Source organism: Oncorhynchus mykiss, chromosome 30 (assembly GCF_013265735.2).
Source record: "Oncorhynchus mykiss isolate Arlee chromosome 30, USDA_OmykA_1.1, whole genome shotgun sequence".
NCBI classification, from domain to species: Eukaryota; Metazoa; Chordata; class Actinopteri; order Salmoniformes; family Salmonidae; genus Oncorhynchus; species Oncorhynchus mykiss.
Window position 1 is genome coordinate 23,499,170 of NC_050570.1, and position 19,751 is coordinate 23,518,920.

General features: G+C 42.0%; 2 protein-coding genes across 2 annotated transcripts in view; one reads left to right on the forward strand and one right to left on the reverse strand.

The window, feature by feature from the left end:
• LOC110521577 (acyl-CoA-binding domain-containing protein 6) overlaps nucleotides 1-9,564 on the reverse strand; it is a 33,142-nt gene extending 23,578 nt beyond the window's left edge. Inside the window, exons 1-5 of the mRNA XM_021599216.2 lie at nucleotides 9,076-9,564; nucleotides 7,442-7,506; nucleotides 7,090-7,186; nucleotides 3,762-3,832; nucleotides 809-914 (exon numbers count right to left, since the gene is read on the reverse strand). Of these exons, the coding sequence (XP_021454891.1) occupies nucleotides 809-914; nucleotides 3,762-3,832; nucleotides 7,090-7,186; nucleotides 7,442-7,506; nucleotides 9,076-9,351 (615 nt within the window). The 5' untranslated portion in view covers nucleotides 9,352-9,564. The remainder of the gene's footprint in view (nucleotides 1-808; nucleotides 915-3,761; nucleotides 3,833-7,089; nucleotides 7,187-7,441; nucleotides 7,507-9,075) is intronic.
• A 1,835-nt stretch (nucleotides 9,565-11,399) lies between these two features.
• LOC110521578 (xenotropic and polytropic retrovirus receptor 1 homolog) overlaps nucleotides 11,400-19,751 on the forward strand; it is a 95,939-nt gene continuing 87,587 nt past the window's right edge. The window contains exon 1 of the mRNA XM_021599217.2: nucleotides 11,400-11,796. Coding sequence (XP_021454892.1) covers nucleotides 11,728-11,796 — 69 coding nt within the window. The 5' untranslated portion in view covers nucleotides 11,400-11,727. The remainder of the gene's footprint in view (nucleotides 11,797-19,751) is intronic.

Genomic DNA, 19,751 nt, shown 5'->3' on the forward strand with positions numbered 1-19,751 from the left:
GGATAGAGGACTCTAGTGCCAATAAGCTAGTTTTAGCATGGGCAGCTATTTTGAAGTAGTCAACTGGGTGGGACTTCCTATGGGTGAAGGAAGGATCACATGATTCCATCTGGGTCATCAGGAGAGATCAGCCAATTCATTGAGAGGAGAGGAAACATTCCATAACCGCAGGTGACAGTCAATCGCCAACCTTGACTTTATACCTGTTCAAACAACACACTCCAGGTGGCAGTGTGCACCCTTTCAGTTTGTTAACCAACTCATAGAAGTAGTAGAAGAAAATGTACTACTTCAAAATGGAGATGGCCTCAATGGCGCTGCCCGTGCACTCACAGACAACATTTATCTAAGTCTATGGATGGACCACATCAGGGGCTGTGGATGGAACTTCACTACTGCCCTCTGCTGGTCAGACCGGAGACCTGCAGTCCACTGGTCAACAACGCTGGAGTGACCACACACAGACCTCCACCTGGCTACTCATACACCAACTGGATCCTTATTTGAAGAATTGCTGTGATGAGAGGGACTAAGCCATTTGCCCTCTGTGTTAAACAAATAAAGCAGATGAATAGATTTGAGGTCAAAGTGAAAAACATCTAATGATCTTAACGCCTTAAGCTTCTCCCTTAGATCGGAGATATATTAGAGTGAAGAGTTCCCATGGACTAATAGTCAATTTGAGGCCAAACACAATGGAGTTACGGGGGAATATTGTACCATATTGCAAATGAGCTGGTTTTACCGTTGGAATTAATAACATGTATTGTTTAACAAGAGGGCTCTTTGAAGATAGGATGCCACTTACCTCCTCATCTTTTGCGTTGACATCCACTTCCTTGGAACTGATAGCTGTGGTAATGTGTTCTATGTTGTTCTCTCTGCAGTAGTCAAAGATGTTCTTGTCTTCTTCCCTGTGAGGGGATAGGAAGAGAGGAAGCATCAGTCAATGTACCAGTGCATGGAAGTGAAGGAACTGTCTGGCATCAGATGAGAAGAGACATCTGTTCATCTGGGAATTCTCCATCTCAGCAAAAACAATCAACACCAATAACAACACCACCATACACAACTCATACAAATCTAGATTGGAATAGAATGAGATTAATTCATAATCATAGTGAAATTAAAATGTATTTCTCTGTCATTAACAAATCTTGATATGAATACACATCCCACTATATTCTATAAGTGTGGATGAGGTTAACACCACTGGAAATAGTACCCCCCCCCCCCCCCCCACACACACACACACCACGCACGCTATGACAGGGTGGGTGGGATAAACATAACATTCCCTCCTACTCATCCCTGGTGAGTCATCCCTGGGGAAGCAGCACGGTACGCCACACTAGCTCTAATTATTCCCCCCCTTAATCACCTCCTGGCATTAGGGCCACGCCAGGCAGGGCTGTTGGGGTGGGGGGCGCACAGGGACAGAGGGGAAGGGGCTATATCTCATTTAGAACTTTACGCCTTCCCTCTCTTACCCAGGGCTCCTGATTAATTGCATTTAGTGGGACATTGTCTGACAGAGAGCAACCCAGTCCCAGCCCCAGCGGAGGACAGGACAGGCTGGCAGGGCCCCTCACCACCAAGTTGTAGAGGATAGCGTTACAGTATTCGTTAACAGCGGTTAGCGGGGCTAAGAGCTACCTAACTGGAGGGGAATTGAGAAATGATTAGGATACAGTGCAGCAGTGGTTCTGCTTAGTGTTCGGCAGGATCTGAATAAGAGGTACCCTCTGTTAGGATCTACGTATCCGCAAAGAATTAGAGGATACGCAGATCCTAACAGAGGGTGTCAGAACCTCAAAATGGAGCCTAAAATAGCAACAGTGTTAAACAGAGCACTGTAGAGCCCTCTCTCCCTTTGTTCCTGATGCCTCAATCACAAGTTGATTTATAAACAGCTCATTCCGGTTGAACAGAATAAGGTTACATGTGAGGGCACATTCATTTACATGCTCATGAGAATCATGTTTATTCATAAGTGGGGGGCTGGCCCCTCCCACTCCTCTGGTGATCGCCACGCTGACCCCGAGTGTCCCTGCCACGTGGGCACCATCCGTCTCCCAAGGCAACTAATCAATGGCGGAGCTCATCAGTCAGGCTGGGCTGGCCGGCAAGGGTTTAGCCTCATGGCGGCCGGCCGCCTGACAGCACGCACGCGATTAATGGTGCCCTGATAAATGACCCGCCGCATGGCATGCTGGGAAGGTCACAGGCTACTCTGTCATCCCCACAGCCTGGTTAACCACAGTTGACTACCAGCCAGGGGGAGGGAGGGAGGGGGTAGGAGAGAGAGAGAGAGAGACCCTGATGTGTGCGAGTGGCCTAAGTGTATGGTAGTGTACGTGCAACTGTGATATAATTTGCATGTTGTTACTACTGTGTAACTAATCAGTCACTGTAAAATGTGGATTTGGTGTCATGACCCATGAACACCACCCTGCATCCAGAACACCACCCTGCAAGAGTAAAACCCACATCACCCGCATACCTAGCCCAGCTTACCGACACACACACACCAGCCTCATAAAACACACAGTTCTTCTACGCAACCCAGTCCAGCATACTGACAGATATCCCCCTCATCCATCAGCCTGCATGCCAGCCCTTCAGTAGAACACTCATCTCCCAACACAGCCAGGCGGCTACTGATGACTTCAACAGCTCCACCATCAATCACACACATTCTTATAGGGAGGTCACCCGCACACACTACAACAAAGAGCTATGAGTGGCAATGAGAGAACACACACTTGCTGTGACTTTCCAGCCAAGTGGTCTAGAATGTCAGCTAACCATAAGTCTGATGTTCATCAGAGCCTTTTACACAAGTGTAGCTCACACAAATCTATTCCATCACAAACAGCAGATTTCACCATCTGAGGGATATCGCCAATCAATCCTGCTTTTATCAATACACATTCCACACATAGCTACCCGATCCGGAGCAGAAAATGAGCAAAGAGGATGCAATTAACTCAGTAACAAGCCCTTGCTTGAGGAGGCAGACTATTTAATATGGAGTGGGTCTTCCTGTACTGAGGGGGGAAAATTGGATATTCAGCGAACCATTGAGTGTAACAGTTTGGAGCGGGACACGCCCGAGGTAGACCTCGCCGAAGGGGAATGTTAATGACTTCCTGTCCCCACGGGGCATCCCCATTGGCTATCACCAAGAGGGTAGTCGCCAGGGGAGTCCGTGCCACGTGGCAGCATTCTATACCCAATGCTCCCTCATTTCAACACGCTATCGAAAAAGTAATTAAAGGCAGGCATTTTCAGGCCACCTCTCCTCAGCGCATGCATACTAATGAGGATCATTTAGGGGAAAACCTACTGGATTCAGCTGTCATTTTCATTTCCAAAAGAGCCTTTTTTCCCAGAAACGAAGTGGTGTGTATGCTTGATCAAGCTTCTGAGGGTTCCCATAAGGCGAGTGAATATAATTAACATAAAATCAGGACTGTCTCATGTTCCCAAAACAGTTTACAGCAGCGTTTCACAAACTCGGTCCTCGGGACCTCAGGGGGTGCACGTTTTGGTTTTTGCCCTAACACTACACAGCTGATTCAAATGACCAAAGCTTGCAAATGAGTTAATTTGGATCAACTGTGTAGTACTGGGACAAAAACCAGAGGACCGAGTTCAGGAAAACCTGGTTTACAATCTGCAGAAGAACTTCTAACACTCAGAGCTCAGTGCAGAGGAAGCTTGTCTCTGATATAGGACAGACAGAAACTGTGACGTACCTGATCATCTCTTCTTGGTAGAGGGAACTGACTGTTGGACCTCCAAATCCTGTCCTACGCTCTCTTCTCTCCTGGAACAAGAAGCAAAACATTAAAATCCTGACATTCATTCAAAAGCATAATTATGGTTCCATAACACTCCCCTCACTTCTTGTAATAACAGTGTGTTTGTAGTGGTGTGTGCCACACTACTGTGATCTAAGGACAGGTCAGTATTCCCCTGACTAGTTATCCAGTGAACACTGTTCTCCCCACCTAAAACAAGCCAACTGTGCCATACAATGAAAAACAAGAGCCACTGGGAGAATGAGTGTCCTTATTCACAGACAACAATAGGTTCACCTCGTCACGATTCTCTCACACGTTGTTTAGAGGCGACTCCAAAACATGGGTAAAAAACCACACGCATAAAGTCTTTTGAGGAGTATATTTTAACTGTTCAAAATTATTTCAGCAATTTTATTTGTTTTGCATTTTCTGAACCGCTAATACATGCTGTCATGGCAAACATGGATACAACCGTTTTTTTAGGTCCTCAGTCTAGCCCATGTTCTATAATCTCTTTCACAATGACTCACACAAGACAACAAACAAATTCGATTTCATTTCCGAGGGGATCGTGGGCAGAAAACAAAAAAAAATAACGGCACATGCACTTTTCCAAGTGCAATTCCCTTCTAAACTCAGAATATTCGCTAATGCACTCCCTTTTCTAATGTAAAGATAGTGCAACCAACAATACAAATAGGAGAGAGGTCAAGAACTGACTATTGTTTCTGCTGCCTTTATCCCCATCCAGCCTCTCCTAAATCTGTTTGTCTGGACCCTGGTAAGAATAGACTCCCTGTGCTTTGTTAACACTAATACAATCACATCCTTTTCAGAGGGGCATTTGTGCATTTGCCTTCCCCTGGCATTGTGCCAAGCTAGGGGCCATGTCAGCATGTATTGGCCCCGATGGCAGCGCCAGAGAAAGGGATGTGTCAGGCTGGTCTGCAGGCCACTGATGCCTGCTGACACTCATATTGTGGAGGGGACAGAAGGGAAAGGAGAGAGGCGGGTGGAAGGCACTAACTCAAACAGGACCGGTGACAGGCTTTTATGTCACACCGCTAAACATCACTCTAAATCTCTCCTTTTGGGGATGGAGGTTAGCGAAGGGGAAATTTCTTTGTGCTGAATTTTCATTCGAGAAGAAAAGTGCATTTGGGTTTGTCTGATGTTGGTACTTTCCTCAGCAATGTTGAATAGAGGTCAGAATAGAACAAACATACATACATACATTCTCCCTGCATCCATTTTATCAAACCATACCCATGCTGGAAAGGACACAATGAGGGACTGGTCTATTGGTAGTACTGTATCCAAAAATGTTGTGTTTCATTCAGCCTCTTTGCAGCCCCCCTCCCCATCGTTTCACTCCAGGCAGGGTGTCTTTGTCAGATGTGACAGTGTGCTTGGTCCCAGTTGGCAGGCCTGTTACTGTAATGGGGTAGAACTTAGTGAGTGAATGATTCCATTGCCCTACTCCCTGAGAAAACAGGCCCATGTCTGCATAACAACACTAGCCTTCTGATGCAGGCAGGCAGGCACACCAGATAAACAATTTGAGCACAGTAAACACTTTTTATTTAGGCTAGATCAAAAACCCTCTCACAAATAATGTAAAAAAAAGTCCTTATTGGAGTTGGTTTGAGTGTAATCTGTAAACATTAAAGAGATGATGGCATGCAAAACTAAAACAGTCTCAGGTAATGTTACACCTGCTGTCTCAGCCACTGCCTGTCACCAATGGTGTACCCAAGGCTCGATCCTAGGTCCCACGCACTTCTCGATTTACATCAACAACATATCTCAGGCAGTAGGAAGCTCTCTCATCCATTTATATGAAGATGATACAGTCTTATACTTAGCTGGCCCCTCCCCGGATTTTGTGTTAAATACTCTACAACAAAGCTTTCTTAGTGTCCAACAAGCTTTCTCTGCTTGTAACCTTGTTCTGAACACCACCAAAACAAAGGTCATGTGGTTTGGTAAGAAGCATGCCCCTCTCCCCACAGGTGTGATTACTACCTCTGAGGGTTTAGAGCTTGAGGTAGTCACCACATACAAGTACTTGAGAGTATGGCTAGATGGTACTGTCCTTCTCTCAGCACATATCAAAGATACAGTCTAAAGTTAAATCTAGACTTGGTTTCCTCTATCGTAATCGCTCCTCTTTCACCCCAGCTGCCAAACTAACCCTGATTCAGATGACCATCCTACCCATGCTAGATTATTGAGACGTAATTTATAGCTCGGCGGGTAAGGGTGCTCTCGTCCGGCTAGACGTCCTTTATCATTCGGCCATCAGATTAGCCACCAATGCTCCTTATAGGACAGATCACTGCACTCTATACTCCTCTGTAAACTGGGCATCTCCGTATACCCTTTGCAAGACCCACTGGTTGTTGCTTATTTATAAAACCCTCTTAGGCCTCACTCCCCCCTATCTGAGATAGCTACTGCAGCCCTCATCCTCCACATACAACACCCATTCTGCCAGTCACATTCTGTTAAAGGTCACCAAAGCACACACATCTCTGGGTCGCTCCTCTTTTCAGTTTGCTGCAGCTAGCGACTGGAACAAGATGCAACAAACACTCAAACTGGACAATTTATCTCAATCTCTTCATTCAAAGACTCAATAATGGACACTTACTGACAGTTGTGGCTGCTTTACGTGATGTATTGTTGTCTTTACCTTCTTTCCCTTTGTGCTGTCATCTGTGCCCAATTATGTTTGTACCATGTTTTGTGCTGCTACCATGTTGTGCTGCTGCCATGTTGTGTTGCTACCATGCTGTGTTGTCATGTGTTGCTGCCATGCTATGTTGTTGTCTTAGGTCTCTCTTTATGTAGTGTTGTCTCTTGTCGTCATGGGTGATTGTCCTATATTTTTTTATTTAATTTATTTTTAATCCCAGTCCCGATCCCCGCAGGAGTCCTTTTGCCTTTTGGTAGGCCGTCATTGTAAATAAGAATTTGTTCTTAACTGACTTGTCTAGTTAAATAAAGGTTAAATAAATAAATGTTAGACAAACGCTTAGTATTTCTGCCAAGTTACATAGTCAGTCAGTGTCCCCTGCTGGTCAATGCGCCATACTGCATTCTTAGGTGCAGGTGGAGCTGTCAAAGTTAGTTATCTTTTTGTTTTAGAATGGTTCAAACGTGAGAAAGACATTTGTTTCAGTTCTCACATTGCAGAGTTTCCTGTGTGTGGAGATTGTATTATGTACATTTGTGAGATCAAATGTAGTGTCGTGTTGGATTTGTGAGGGCTTTTTACCTTCTGACTGCTGTCTGGGTCTAGTGAAGTTACACACGAAACGTACTCCTGCATGGCCTGTTCTGCACTCATGTCCTCAAGCTGCTTCCATGCTGTCCTGGAGCAAAACATAACAAAAACATTCAGCAGATAGTTTATCTCCCTCCCAAAAGCATTAGAGAGAACAGGACCATACAGTAGGTGAGTTTCAGTTTGGAACAAGACAAAAATGTAATGTAAATTGAAATCTCAAAACAGGACCACTCACCACTTACTCCAGGGCATAGTCTGATTCACCTATTCACCTAAATTTATGCCAGAAATTGAATAAACACATAATATCAGCATAACGATTAACAAATTCCAAACATACCATTTTCTTTGACCTTCAAAATCGAAAAACCCAGGCTTTGCTGTATTGCACTTTCCAACCTTGACCTGTGAAAATATGAAATACAGGTGACTCAGGAATGGATTAAATAGCCTAACCATCTGTTTTGACAGCTCTCAGCAGAATCATCACTATCAATTCAATGGCAAACAACAGATTGAAATCGATTCTACACCTGTTTGCAATTTGTGTACATACCTGTGGTAAAACTCCCATCCCACCACAAGTCAACAAAATAGCGTAACAATGATATTATTATGGATGCAAGGGCATGATGAACAACATTTGGTGGCACCAATAGCTAGAACATAACAGACGTGAATGTAGACTGAATATTTATGCCATTTGCTAGCTACACTGACCAAAAGTATGCAGACACCTGTTTGTTATACATCTCATTCCAAAATCATGGGCATTAATATGGAGTTGGTCCCCCCTTTGCTGCTATAACAGCCTCCAATCTTCGGGGAAGGCTTTCCACTCGATGTTTGAACATTGCTGCAGGGACTTGCTTCCATTCAGACACAAGAGCATTAGTGAGGTCGGGCATTGATGTTGGGTGATTAGGCCCGGCTCGGAGTTGGTGTTCCAATTCATCCTAAAGGTGTTCGATGGGGTTGAGGTCAGGGCTCTGTGCAGGCCAGTCAAGTTCTTCCACAACGATCTCAACAAACCACTTCTGTATGGACCTCGCTTTGTGCACGGGGGCATTGTCATGCTGAAACAGGAAAGAGCCTTCCCCAAACTGCTCCAAGCACAGAATCATCTAGAATATAATTGTATGCTGTAGCGTTAACATTTCCCTTCACTGGAACTAAGGGGCCTAGCCCGAACCATGAAAATCAGCCCCAGACCATTATTCCTCCTCCACATAACTTTAGTTGGCACTATGCATTGAGGCAGGTAGCGCTCTCCCGGTAACCGCCAAACCCTGATTCGTCCATCGGACTGCCAGATGGCGAAGTGTGATTCATCACTCCAGAGAATGCGTTTCCGCTGCTCCAGTCCAATGGTGGCGTGCTTTACCACTCCAGCTAACGCTTGACACTGTGCATGGTGATCTTTGGCTTGTGTGCGGCTGCTCGGCCATGGAAACCTATTTCATGAAGCTCCCCACTAACAGTTCTTGTGCTGACATTGCTTCCAGAAAAAGTTTGGAAATCGGTAGTGAGTGTTGCAACTGAGGACAGACCATTTTTATGCGCTACGCACTTCAAGCCTCCGAGCTCCCATTCGGTGAGCTTGAGTGGAATACCACTTCGCGGCTGAGCCGTTATTGCTCCTAGACGTTTCCACTTCACAATAACAACACTTACAGTTGACCGTGGCAGCTCTAGCAGGGCAGACAATTTACGAACTGACTTGTTGGAATGGTGGCATCCTATGACGGTGCCACGTTGAAAGTCACTGAGCTCTTCAGTAAGGCCATTCTACGGCCAATGTTTGTCTATAGAGATTGCATGGCTGTGTGATCGATTTTATATAAAATGTCAGCAAAGGTTGGGGTTGAAATAGCCAAATCCAATCATTTGAAGGGGTCTCCACATACAGTATATATACAAAAGTATCTAAATAACAAATGGGACCATTGGGATGTGCTGCTATCTGATAGTCACCTGTTTATACCTAGCATACAGGTACAACAGTTGTTCCCTGCTGGCCGTCTGAAGTAGATCTCGAAGACGGTCTGCTGCTGCCTCAAATTCGTGTTCCAATTCCTCCCCTTCCAGTCGATGACCAGGGTCACCTGCACCACAGTCGAATTTCCCTAATCCTAGATCTGAATCGGAGTCCGATCCTCCGCCGAGAGGATCTCCTGTATCAGGCCGAGCTGGGTCGGTACCTGAGCCTGTGGCAGAATCAGGGGAAGACGATGGCGAGCGTGAAGCCATTGTTGAAAATAAAGACGGTTAAAAAAAATATGTGACAACCTTATATTGTCGCTTTCAGTAGTTTATACAGGCTATGATTTAATCCGTTATCGCTGAGACGGACTTCTTTGCACTTTGCACGAATCCGTCTGTGGTACACCCCCCTAAAAGCCTCGGGTAGAACTTAGACTAGGAACAAAGATTTTGACGTAAAATCAGTACAGAAATCCATGCTTCTAGTGGTACAGACAGGTACTGTCTATGACAATTACAGAGTACTGTAAAAAAAAAAAAAAAATCACAAAAATAACCGTGGTGTACTATAGATGTGGATACTATTTTAGTATCATAAAATCCCCTTATAAAGGCCTGTACCAAGCCGGAAAGCATTGGCGTTCCTTAGTCCTTTATCTTCTGTTGTTATATATGTTCTACCGAAATGCCAATATAGCAAAAGTACATTGGTTGGAAAAGTCAGTCATATGATACATTTTTGTAAAATCTATTTAATTTATTTTTCGTTTAGCCTATAATGCGCACCATCATTTGTTTTTCTGCCCCAAAACTGTAGCATCATATGTCGAGAAAGTGACCACGAACGGCGCCAGGCTACACAATATAAATTATTCTAGCCTACTTGTTGCTCTGACAAAAGTAGCTTTATTATCATTATCTGGTTAAATGAAACAGAAAAGACTGAATCAAAAATAACAAAACTGCAATTTCAAACTATGTAACAGTAGCCTGCCAGATTAGCAAATGTTGTCCAGCAGGTGGTAGTATTTACAATATGTTGATCTGTATTGCAGGTGGCAACAATAGACCGCACGCACCAACACCGGTGTTGTGCCGAACCCCCCCCCCCCCCCCCCCCCCCCCCCCTTCTAACGTCCTTAATTTTGTGGCTAGAGTCAAATACTTCATGTGGCACACATCAGAGTTAAATACTTGATATACTTCACTAGGCAGGCGAAATTAATAATTAATGTATGTGTGTTATATTAAACATAGAGGAGGGAGTAAAATGTTGGCAAACAATAAACATTTCAGAACAACTATGGCTGAATTATTATCCTTACACTTTCAAAAATACAAGTCGAATAAGACATGGGAGAGATGACACATTTTGGCAAAGATATTTGATATTTATTTATAGACTAATAAAAATCAGTAGCGGATTTAGGTACGGGCGACATGGGCGACATGGGCATCTTGCCAGGGGCGGCACCGGGCGCTGAGGGGGGGGGGGGGGGGGGGGGGGGGGGGGGTTGCCATACAAGCTAGAGCCGCCACATACACTTGAAACAAATAGCCAAACCGAAAACTGCAGACAAATATGCTTTCTGCTACTAAGATAAGTGAAATGTAGGCTAAACTGACGAAGGAGTGAAGAGCAGATATCTCAACTTGCAAGCAAGTCGAAGCAATGAAGAATGCGGGGGGGGGGGGGGGGGATTCTGGCAGGGGGCGATTTTCGGCACAACACCGGTCTCAATTTGTAATCAGCATGATGGAATGGAACTCCAAGAGTGTGGAAAGCTGTCATCAAGGCAAAGAGTGGCTACTTTAAAGTCTATAATATATGTTGATTTTTTTAATAACACTTTTTGGGCTACTACATGATTCCATTTGGGTTATTTCATAGTTTTAATGTCTTCACTATTATTCTACAATGCATAAAATATAAAAAATAAAGAAAAACCCTTGAATGAGTAGGTGTGTCCAAACTTTTGACTGGTACTGTATACATATTTTTTCTCTCATTATACGATAGGCTATGGAATTTGATTACATACATTTGAGTAGCCAATTCATGTGATTATCTGGCCTTTTAAAAGTTAGGGAGCATATTTCCAGAAAGTCTTCAACAGATGATATCACACCTCCAATGCACGCAGAACATAGGCTGTAGCCTACATGTGGATAGCTTTTTCTACAAATAATCTACCAATAACTTTCTATATTTTAATAGCCTAGTAAAGACAAAGGAAGCGCAGTACAGTACAGTCGTCAAACCATCTTCAGATAGGATACACACCGCGCCCGCTGTCACTGCGGAGTGACGCAACCACGTTGTTGGCTGAATGCGATGGCGGACTGCTATGTCCCCAGACCTTACCAGAGATCGAAGGGAGAAAGTCATTGAATTTGCACCGGAACCGTTATATCGTAATCAAACCACCTGTTATAGGGCGGGAGGATTCTGTTCCGCCATCCCTCTTAAGAATAGTATGGGACATAGTTAATTTGGAGTACGTTATTTTGGACAGGACAGAGTGCGCTAGTGCAGGCTGCCGCATGCGAGCCAGCAAGTTGACAGATATAACAAAACTCGAGTAAACAGGGGACAGTCCTAAAAGGAATTACGGAGGTTAAAGATATAGCTGCTACGACAAAATGAAATTCGCGGAGCACCTTTCGTCTCATATTACTCCGGAATGGAGGAAACAGTACCTTCAATATGAGGTAATTTCACACGATTGTGTTTAGAAGTAATGCTTTCTGATTTAAAGTGAGAAAAGTCCCTCGAATCCATCGTTTAATGAATACCTACTGAATTAATAGCATAATATGGTATTGTCATTAGTCTTGGTATATTTTATTAATCTTGATTTGTGTTTTTGTTACAGCTGTCACTAACTTTTAGCCTACTTCTTGAATTGTGTAACAAAATATTACTTGGATAGGCTACTAGATAAGGATAGTCTACAGTTTATGGTTGGCTATTGCGTAAGCTCTAACTTTCCTTTTGATAAACCGTGCTGTCTTAGTCATTTTTTGTTTGTTTTTAATTTAGTGTTGTTTTGTCATTTTAGGTCATGATTTTATGCATCCTAGTTATCTTTGTGCAACCATTCCTGAAGCTGTCACTTTAATTGTAGAAGCCTTTTGTTCATAGATAACATACTTGCTATTCATAGACCCTAAGCATTTATTCATTTTGTTAATTGTTATTTTATTTAGGTTAGTGATGATATTTACGGGATACATTATTATCTTTCTCTATATTTGTTGATGTTGACATATATCTGTCATCTGCTCAGGTCGCCATCGCGTGCGCTACATCCTACATTACATTGGAACGCTGAACAATTAGGATAGTATTTATGTGGCTTAGTCCGTTATTGTTTTTCAGTGTTGGAAACCAGACCTAAAATATTTTTTAGAATGAGAAATGTCACTTTTTTAAATATTATTTTAAAACATATCCATATATATATATATATATATATATATATATATATATATATATATATATATATATATATACATGATTATGCATAGGATATTCTCTGTTAATAGATAAAATCACAATACAATGTTTTCATTATAATTCATAAAATGTTACTGTCCTGAAACATTTTGCCTTGTGACAACAACAAATTTGATTGAATAACGCTATTCTGTAAGTTATTTAGTTAATTTCAATTTTTGTAAATTTGATATTATGCCTTGCTTTGTTTGACGAGCATTAATTGAACGGACCAAAATCACAAAGTTTAAAACTGGTCATGTTTGGTTGTATCTATGGTTTGGAGAGATCAGAGTAAGGGTTCATCAAGGGCAAGGTCTTTGTTGGGATATGTAGGAGCATTTTCAGGGTCACACCCCACATCTTCTTGGTTCACATTAAGAGTCTGAGTGAGGACGGGCTCTGACAAGGCTTGCCCCATTCCATTTTGTTCTATGAATTATAGACAAAGATACTGATGTGAGCCTCTGGAAGAGTCTGAGTCTGCATTCCAGTATCAAACCTGCATGCCTTACTATGTGGCCACATACCATACTATAAAAAAATATATGTTTATATACATCTTATAAATACCTTTATTGATCTACCTAACTCGTTAAGTAGGTATAGGAAGCTCTATGCGTTCACTTGGATGTGGTGACGGTTAAACACATATGGCCATATTAGTCTTTGTCTATACTTGCAGCCTGACGCGTGTAGTACGGGGACCAATACATGGCCATATCAGCCATTTTACACCTCAGTCAGCTCTGAGATGGATGACCTGAGATGGATGATGGATTCTCTGGCATAGATTGGCATACCATCCATTTCTATGCCATCTATAAATAATCAGTATTACTAACTAAATCACTTTGCTTAGTGAAGTAGTGGTTGATGAGTGGACTTCGTCCTTTTTCTCTGAGTGTGAGGGATGTATTGTTTGGTCTTGCATTAATTAGGCTTGCGCGCTGGATTGATGGGGAACTGGTCAGAAATATTCGGAAATATAGCACTTTACATTAGGTTAAGAGCCTCTGAATCTTAATTTTATCCCCTGGAAATATTAAGGGAATAAGGTTATGGGCAATTTGAGGGTAATGGAATTGCGCTGAGACTTAGATTTTTCACTTCATGTAGGCAAAAAAAAACAAAAAAAAAACATATGTACAAGGACTATTTTTAACAATTTACACGGAACATTTTACAAAAACACATTCACTGGAAGAACTGTGCAGATGCAAAGTTTGGTAACAGAATTTCGGTAAAATCTCCCTCCGTTTTTATATGTGACCACGTTTAAAAAAACAACAACCAAAAATGGACGTCTGTGGACGTTGAAATCAAGGCCAGGGTGGACTGACCAAATGTCAACTACTTTTCAACGTCCATGGACGTCCGGTGTCGGTGCTCAGGGGCTGAGGATGCTGGTTACAGTAAATGACAAGAGAGGGGGCTCATGGGTAGGGTTCAGTAAGAGTCGGGACAGGTGACATTAACTAGAGAGAAAAGACAGAAAAGCAGAGTGAGAGAGGGATAGAGAGAGAGGGAGAGGGAGGGGTTGTCCAGACTGTTTTCACACTTGCTTTGACCACCAGACGACAGAAAGAGAAAGAAAATGGTAAGGAGTTGAACATAACAGTATTCCGTTGGAAGAGAGGACTGTAGCAGTTGACCCATCTGTGGTACTATGATTTCCCATTGTATCCAATTCAATTGCACAAATTCCGTTAAAGATTATTTTGGAAATTTCGTTAACAATTTGGTAACAACATTTCAAGTTTGAATCAGTTAATAATTCATAAATCAAATAGGTATCAGTAAAAACACTAACTAACTGGTAGGTCTAGATTTACTTGTTACTTCTGTGAACTTTCATTATCCTCCCTCTTCATGAGGGAGAGAAATGAGAAAATATGATGTGGATTTTTGATAACAGAATTTCAAGACACAGGGCAATGTTTCTTAAATGTACGTAAGGAACATAATTTATCCAAACTAAACACAAGTGTTGATAATAGTTGTCAGGGGTCTTAACTTCAACATTATTATGTTTTGATGTATTTCTGATACCTTTTAAGACTTTTCCTGCTAGATGTCTTTTAAGACCCCCTTTCCATCTGCTTGACCACTAATCAAAGCCTTTGCTTATTCCTAGTATTTAGGATAGTAATGGTTGAAAATATTATAAACGCCTTAATTTTCCAATGATACTCTTAGCTTTCATTTGACACCAGATTTGACATGCTTCTATGAACTTCACGTTGGAGCTCATGGTCCTTTTACATATACATGTCTGTTTATTGCCAAAACAGAGGAGAGATCACTCTGTCCTTCAGACGTTTCTTGAACAAGGCTTTGTGGAGGAAACATCAGCAACAACATGTCTCCCTGTTATCCCCACCCTTTAGTTTGGTCTTTCAGGTCTTTTTACCATCCATCAATGACCTTACTCTTTCTTTAATTTTTTCCAATGCAACATTGTCTGGATTCTTCTAAATGCCTTTTGGCTACAACAGGACAGCTGGGTAGGCTGCTTGGGAGAAAAGATGCCTCTAATCACCAAAACGCTTGCATGTGAATTGAGGAATTGACAAGGTGATAACGTAATGAAGTCTGCTCATCCTATGAGACTGTCCTTTTTAAACACCTGTTTAGCGTTGAGGTCTGCTGCTGCTCATTAGGAAAGCAGAGCTCATTCCTGTGTGATATGCTGGCATTATTACAGAATAATCTCACTCTTCTATATAATATGAAAACAAACAACATTAAACTGCTCCCTTTGTCCTTTTTGTTTTATCTCGTGGACATTTTCCTTTTGGCTCGTGCAGTTGGTACATGGTCTTGGTTCTTGGTTCCATCTATGCTGGCCCTTGGTCTGGTTCCTGGTCTGTTCTGTGTGAGTGTGGTAAAGCAACAGAAGCCGTAACATGAGCAAGGTGGAGAGGGTAATGTGGCAGCGTGGGTGGGCGACAGAAGGAAGCCTCTTGTGCTTTTACCTCTGCAATCGAATCACTTGCGTGGGTTTATATGTTCAGGAGAATGCTTGTGTAAGCGAAGTTCCTATTCCTAAGGGACATAATTATTATCATAAGCAGGTACACATGTTAATTACATGCAGTGGTTACTGTGTGGGGCTCATTTCCCACTCTAGCCTCTCTGTGCAGTGTTTCAACCGTCAGGTAGGCCCATATGCAGGTTTTTGAGCGCTGCCAGTGGCACACATTGCAAGATGATTCGCTGCATAAATTGGATAATGTGAACCATAAATACAAATGATTGGTTCATATAAACGTTTTCACTATTCCAACCACTGACATTAACAAAAGAGGCATGGTTAAAATGAGAACAGAAATCATTGTACATGACATGATGAATATGATCATGCTAGCCTATAGCCAACACAAAACGACACACTTCTGGTGTAATGTATGCATCTTACTTAGACAACAGAGATGGCATGGCGAGCTTCCCACACCTCATCCTCTATCCCCTACTGAGAAGGCATCTGGTCTCGGTCAGTCCTGCCCTCAGAGATCCACTCAGTTAAAGTGATGATGAGAATCATTGGAGGTTCAGATCTCAGACCACCCAGCACCTGCAGTATTGTAGTTGATATAGTTCTTTTTTACCGCTGTACATCTCAACAGAAGACGATCAGCCCAATGAGGTGTGGGGAGACCTGCAGGTTGATCTCTGTAAGCTAGTGTACTATGCTACAGCATGCAAAAAAGAGCCGCCCTGCCCTGCCCCCTTTACCATCGGTGCTATTGCCATGGCAATATGGCTACGTCTTGATGAATGCGTCCCCTCTGTCTCTTCCAACTATTAGTTTGGTTGGTAAACCCTGCTACATGAACCACAGGTGGTCTCCTGCGAAGAATGTCAACTACAAATGAAGTGTTCGATATGAGCATAGAGTAATATCTGACTGCAGTGTTGGTGTTCATGTTGGAAAATGAGCACATAGTAGGATAAATTATCATCCTTTCCTCTCATATTTCCACGTTATCCAAACATCAGATAAACCGTTCCAGAGAATGGGGGAATGGAACAGAAACTACACATATGGTTGTCAAGAAGATACTTTTTTCTTCACTATGCGTCATTATTAAAATTATTCTTTGTCACATCTAAGCTTTGAATCCCAAAAAAGATTAGTTGTACACTGTTGCACAAGACACAAAGTTCACCATGCGGGTACGTGTCTATCCCACTGTGTTTATCCCACTGTGTCTATCCCACTGTGTCTATCCCACTGTGTCTATCCCACTGTGTCTATCCCACTGTGTCTATCCCACTGAAGGCACAAGCGTAATTCGTTTGACTGGACGTCCAAGAAACGTGTTCACAGTGACTGCTATTGCTCCAGAGTTAGATTGGTAGGGAGGAATAGGGACATAGTCAGGTCCAGGCCTCACAGAATAAAGTCATGTTAAGACGTATCTCGTAATTATCTGTCCGTATCCATTATCTGCAAGGTCAGAGTGATCGAAGGAAATAACCCCATTCTGTAGAAAGAGGTGTTTGTAATATAGGCTACACTGCAAATAAATGTAAATCTAAGTAAGATTAAATATCTTAAATCAAGGCAATATATGCTTGTTTTTTGTCTGACAAGATATTTCTTCTTACCAGGCAGTTTTTATGTTAGAGCATTTGTCCTTAATTATCGTAATAAGATAATATAACTTGTTACTGAGATTGTTTTACTGGTTCCGAGTAACTTAATGCTGGAAACTAGAATTACCAGAATTATAAAGCGGTTTGATCAACACTGACAAGTACAAAACTGCTTTGTCAAAGTCACAATTTCTTATTTCAAGCATCTTATCCTTTTCATCTCTTCACATATTAAGAACAGATGACCATGATGGAATGACCAAATGGAATTCACTGTTTTATTGTCAATCTTACACACAGCACAGCAATCATTATGGGGCAGCAGGTAGCCTAGTGGTTAGAGTGTTGTACTAGAAACCGAAGGTTGCAAGATCGAATCCCCGAGCTGACAAGGTAAAAGTCTGTCGTTCTGCCCCTGAACAAGGCAGTTAACCCACTGTTCCTAGGCCTTCATTGAAAATAAGAATGTTTTCTTAACTGACTTGCCTAGTTAAATAAAGGAAAATAAAAATACATGTAGACACAGAACAAAGACACTGTTCATATCTGGGGAACACACTATGAGTCATTTGAACTGTTGTACAATTCTATTACATCCCCAAGACGGTATTTGACTTGTACATACGTTTGTCTCTTGTTGCTAATTGTGCAATAAGAGTTAAATCAACCAGCTTTTCAGCATCCACTAACTCAGTGACCTGTGCAAGGTGCGGGACCTCAACTTGATAAGCCATGACGTTTCTATCAAAGTGTATAGTTTGAAAAGGTTGATATTCCAAACAATAAAGCCTAGAATCAACAAGAAATATGTTTTTGACCAGTCCAAATTCTGGCATATTCCCATTCAGTACTTTGGCAAAGATCATGGACTTCTGAGTTCTGTATTTACTACAGTTGATTTGGTTTACTTCATTGAAACCTAGGAAGTCCCTCAATTTTCCACGTAAATATTGTTGATCTTTAACCTCTGATACAGGTCCCATCTACCTTTCATTTGAAAAAATTGGGTGCATTGAACTGTCAACATTTTGGCAGCTTTCATATATTTGGTTCTGATTAATCAATGACTTGCAAATATTTTTAAAATTGAGCTTGGAAGCCCATTGTTTAAAGAAACAATGTTTAGACTCAAACCGCATACGCATATGTCTAACCATTGGCCCCAATGACTTTATCTGTGATGGCAAATGTATCATATAATGTTGTTTAGGTGTAACATTGCGGTCTGCAAAAAGCTCCTTCCAATGCTTCAAATGATTTTCAATGAGTAACTTCAACCTAGACACAGTCACAATGGAAAGAACAGGTGGAAATACTATCTGTACATTCTCTATTAGATCAATTATCAGTTGTATATATGCATTGACTTCCAAAGTCTCCAAAACAAATGACATCCTTAGCAGGACAAGCATTTTCCCAGATGACTGTTTTAGTTTACCATCACTTGACGTTAATGTAGAAACAGAAATTGGGGATGGCCGATCTCTAACATCTAGAGGGGAATAAGGGAATCAATCAATCTGTCCTGACACAACAAGATGATTCAAAACACATTTGATTTCCAATGGGGCTATGCCCTTCAAAATTACATGCATAATGTCTTGCAGAGTTTGTTGTATGATTTCAAAGGCTGGGAATTCAACTAACTTGCTCCTTCTATTGATCCCATGTGTTGTTCTCAGACTGTTGCGAAGCAAGTCCGTCTGTGCCTTTTCTATTTCATCACACTGACATGCTTCTCCAATGTCCTTTTAGTATATGCATCCTCATTGAAGTGTGACTGCATGTCCTCAAAAGAACACTCACTGTGTCTGCACTTACTGTAGGCAAAGCCCACACTCTCTTTGAACCCTGCCAGTTTATGTTGTGCCAGGGTGTCTCCACAGAGAGAGACCATGGCACCATATATCGTTAATAGTTTGCATTTAACGCCACTGTACAATGCATCCATGTCTTCCTTGATTCTATTCAATTTGACATCTCCACCAGATTGACGGAGGTCTGCTGATCTAGCCATGGCAGGTAGCCTGATAGCAGCCAGGTTAGACCTGTATTTTGGATTTATATTTCCTAGGGTGCGGTACACCATTAACAACTTGTCTTTTCATGCAATGGATCCTAGTGGATTACAGATCTCTATTTAATTTGTGTACGGAACCAATGCATTTGGTTTCTCTGAAAATAAGGAATGTGATTTTAGAAGAGCACCTTCAACAATGTCATGAGAAAACTTTCCCTGCACATCTGTGGTCCCTTTTCAACCATATACAAAAATCCTTGGGTGTGATAAGAACTGTGAGAACTGATAAGAACTAGCCTCTATCTCTTTTTAATTTGAGAGATGTGAAATGTGACAGGGAAATTGTGTCCATCAGACATCATGGTTAAATACAACGGCATTGATGTCTTATAACTCCGCCTGGAATCATTATCTTCACACATCTTGCCGATTGTTGCCGAAGGATGGTAATTTTTCCCTGTAGACATTATGTACTGAGTTTGGACATTTCAGATATACTTTCAATATATTACTTAGTTTTCTGGTCTTCTTTCTTCATTTGTGTGA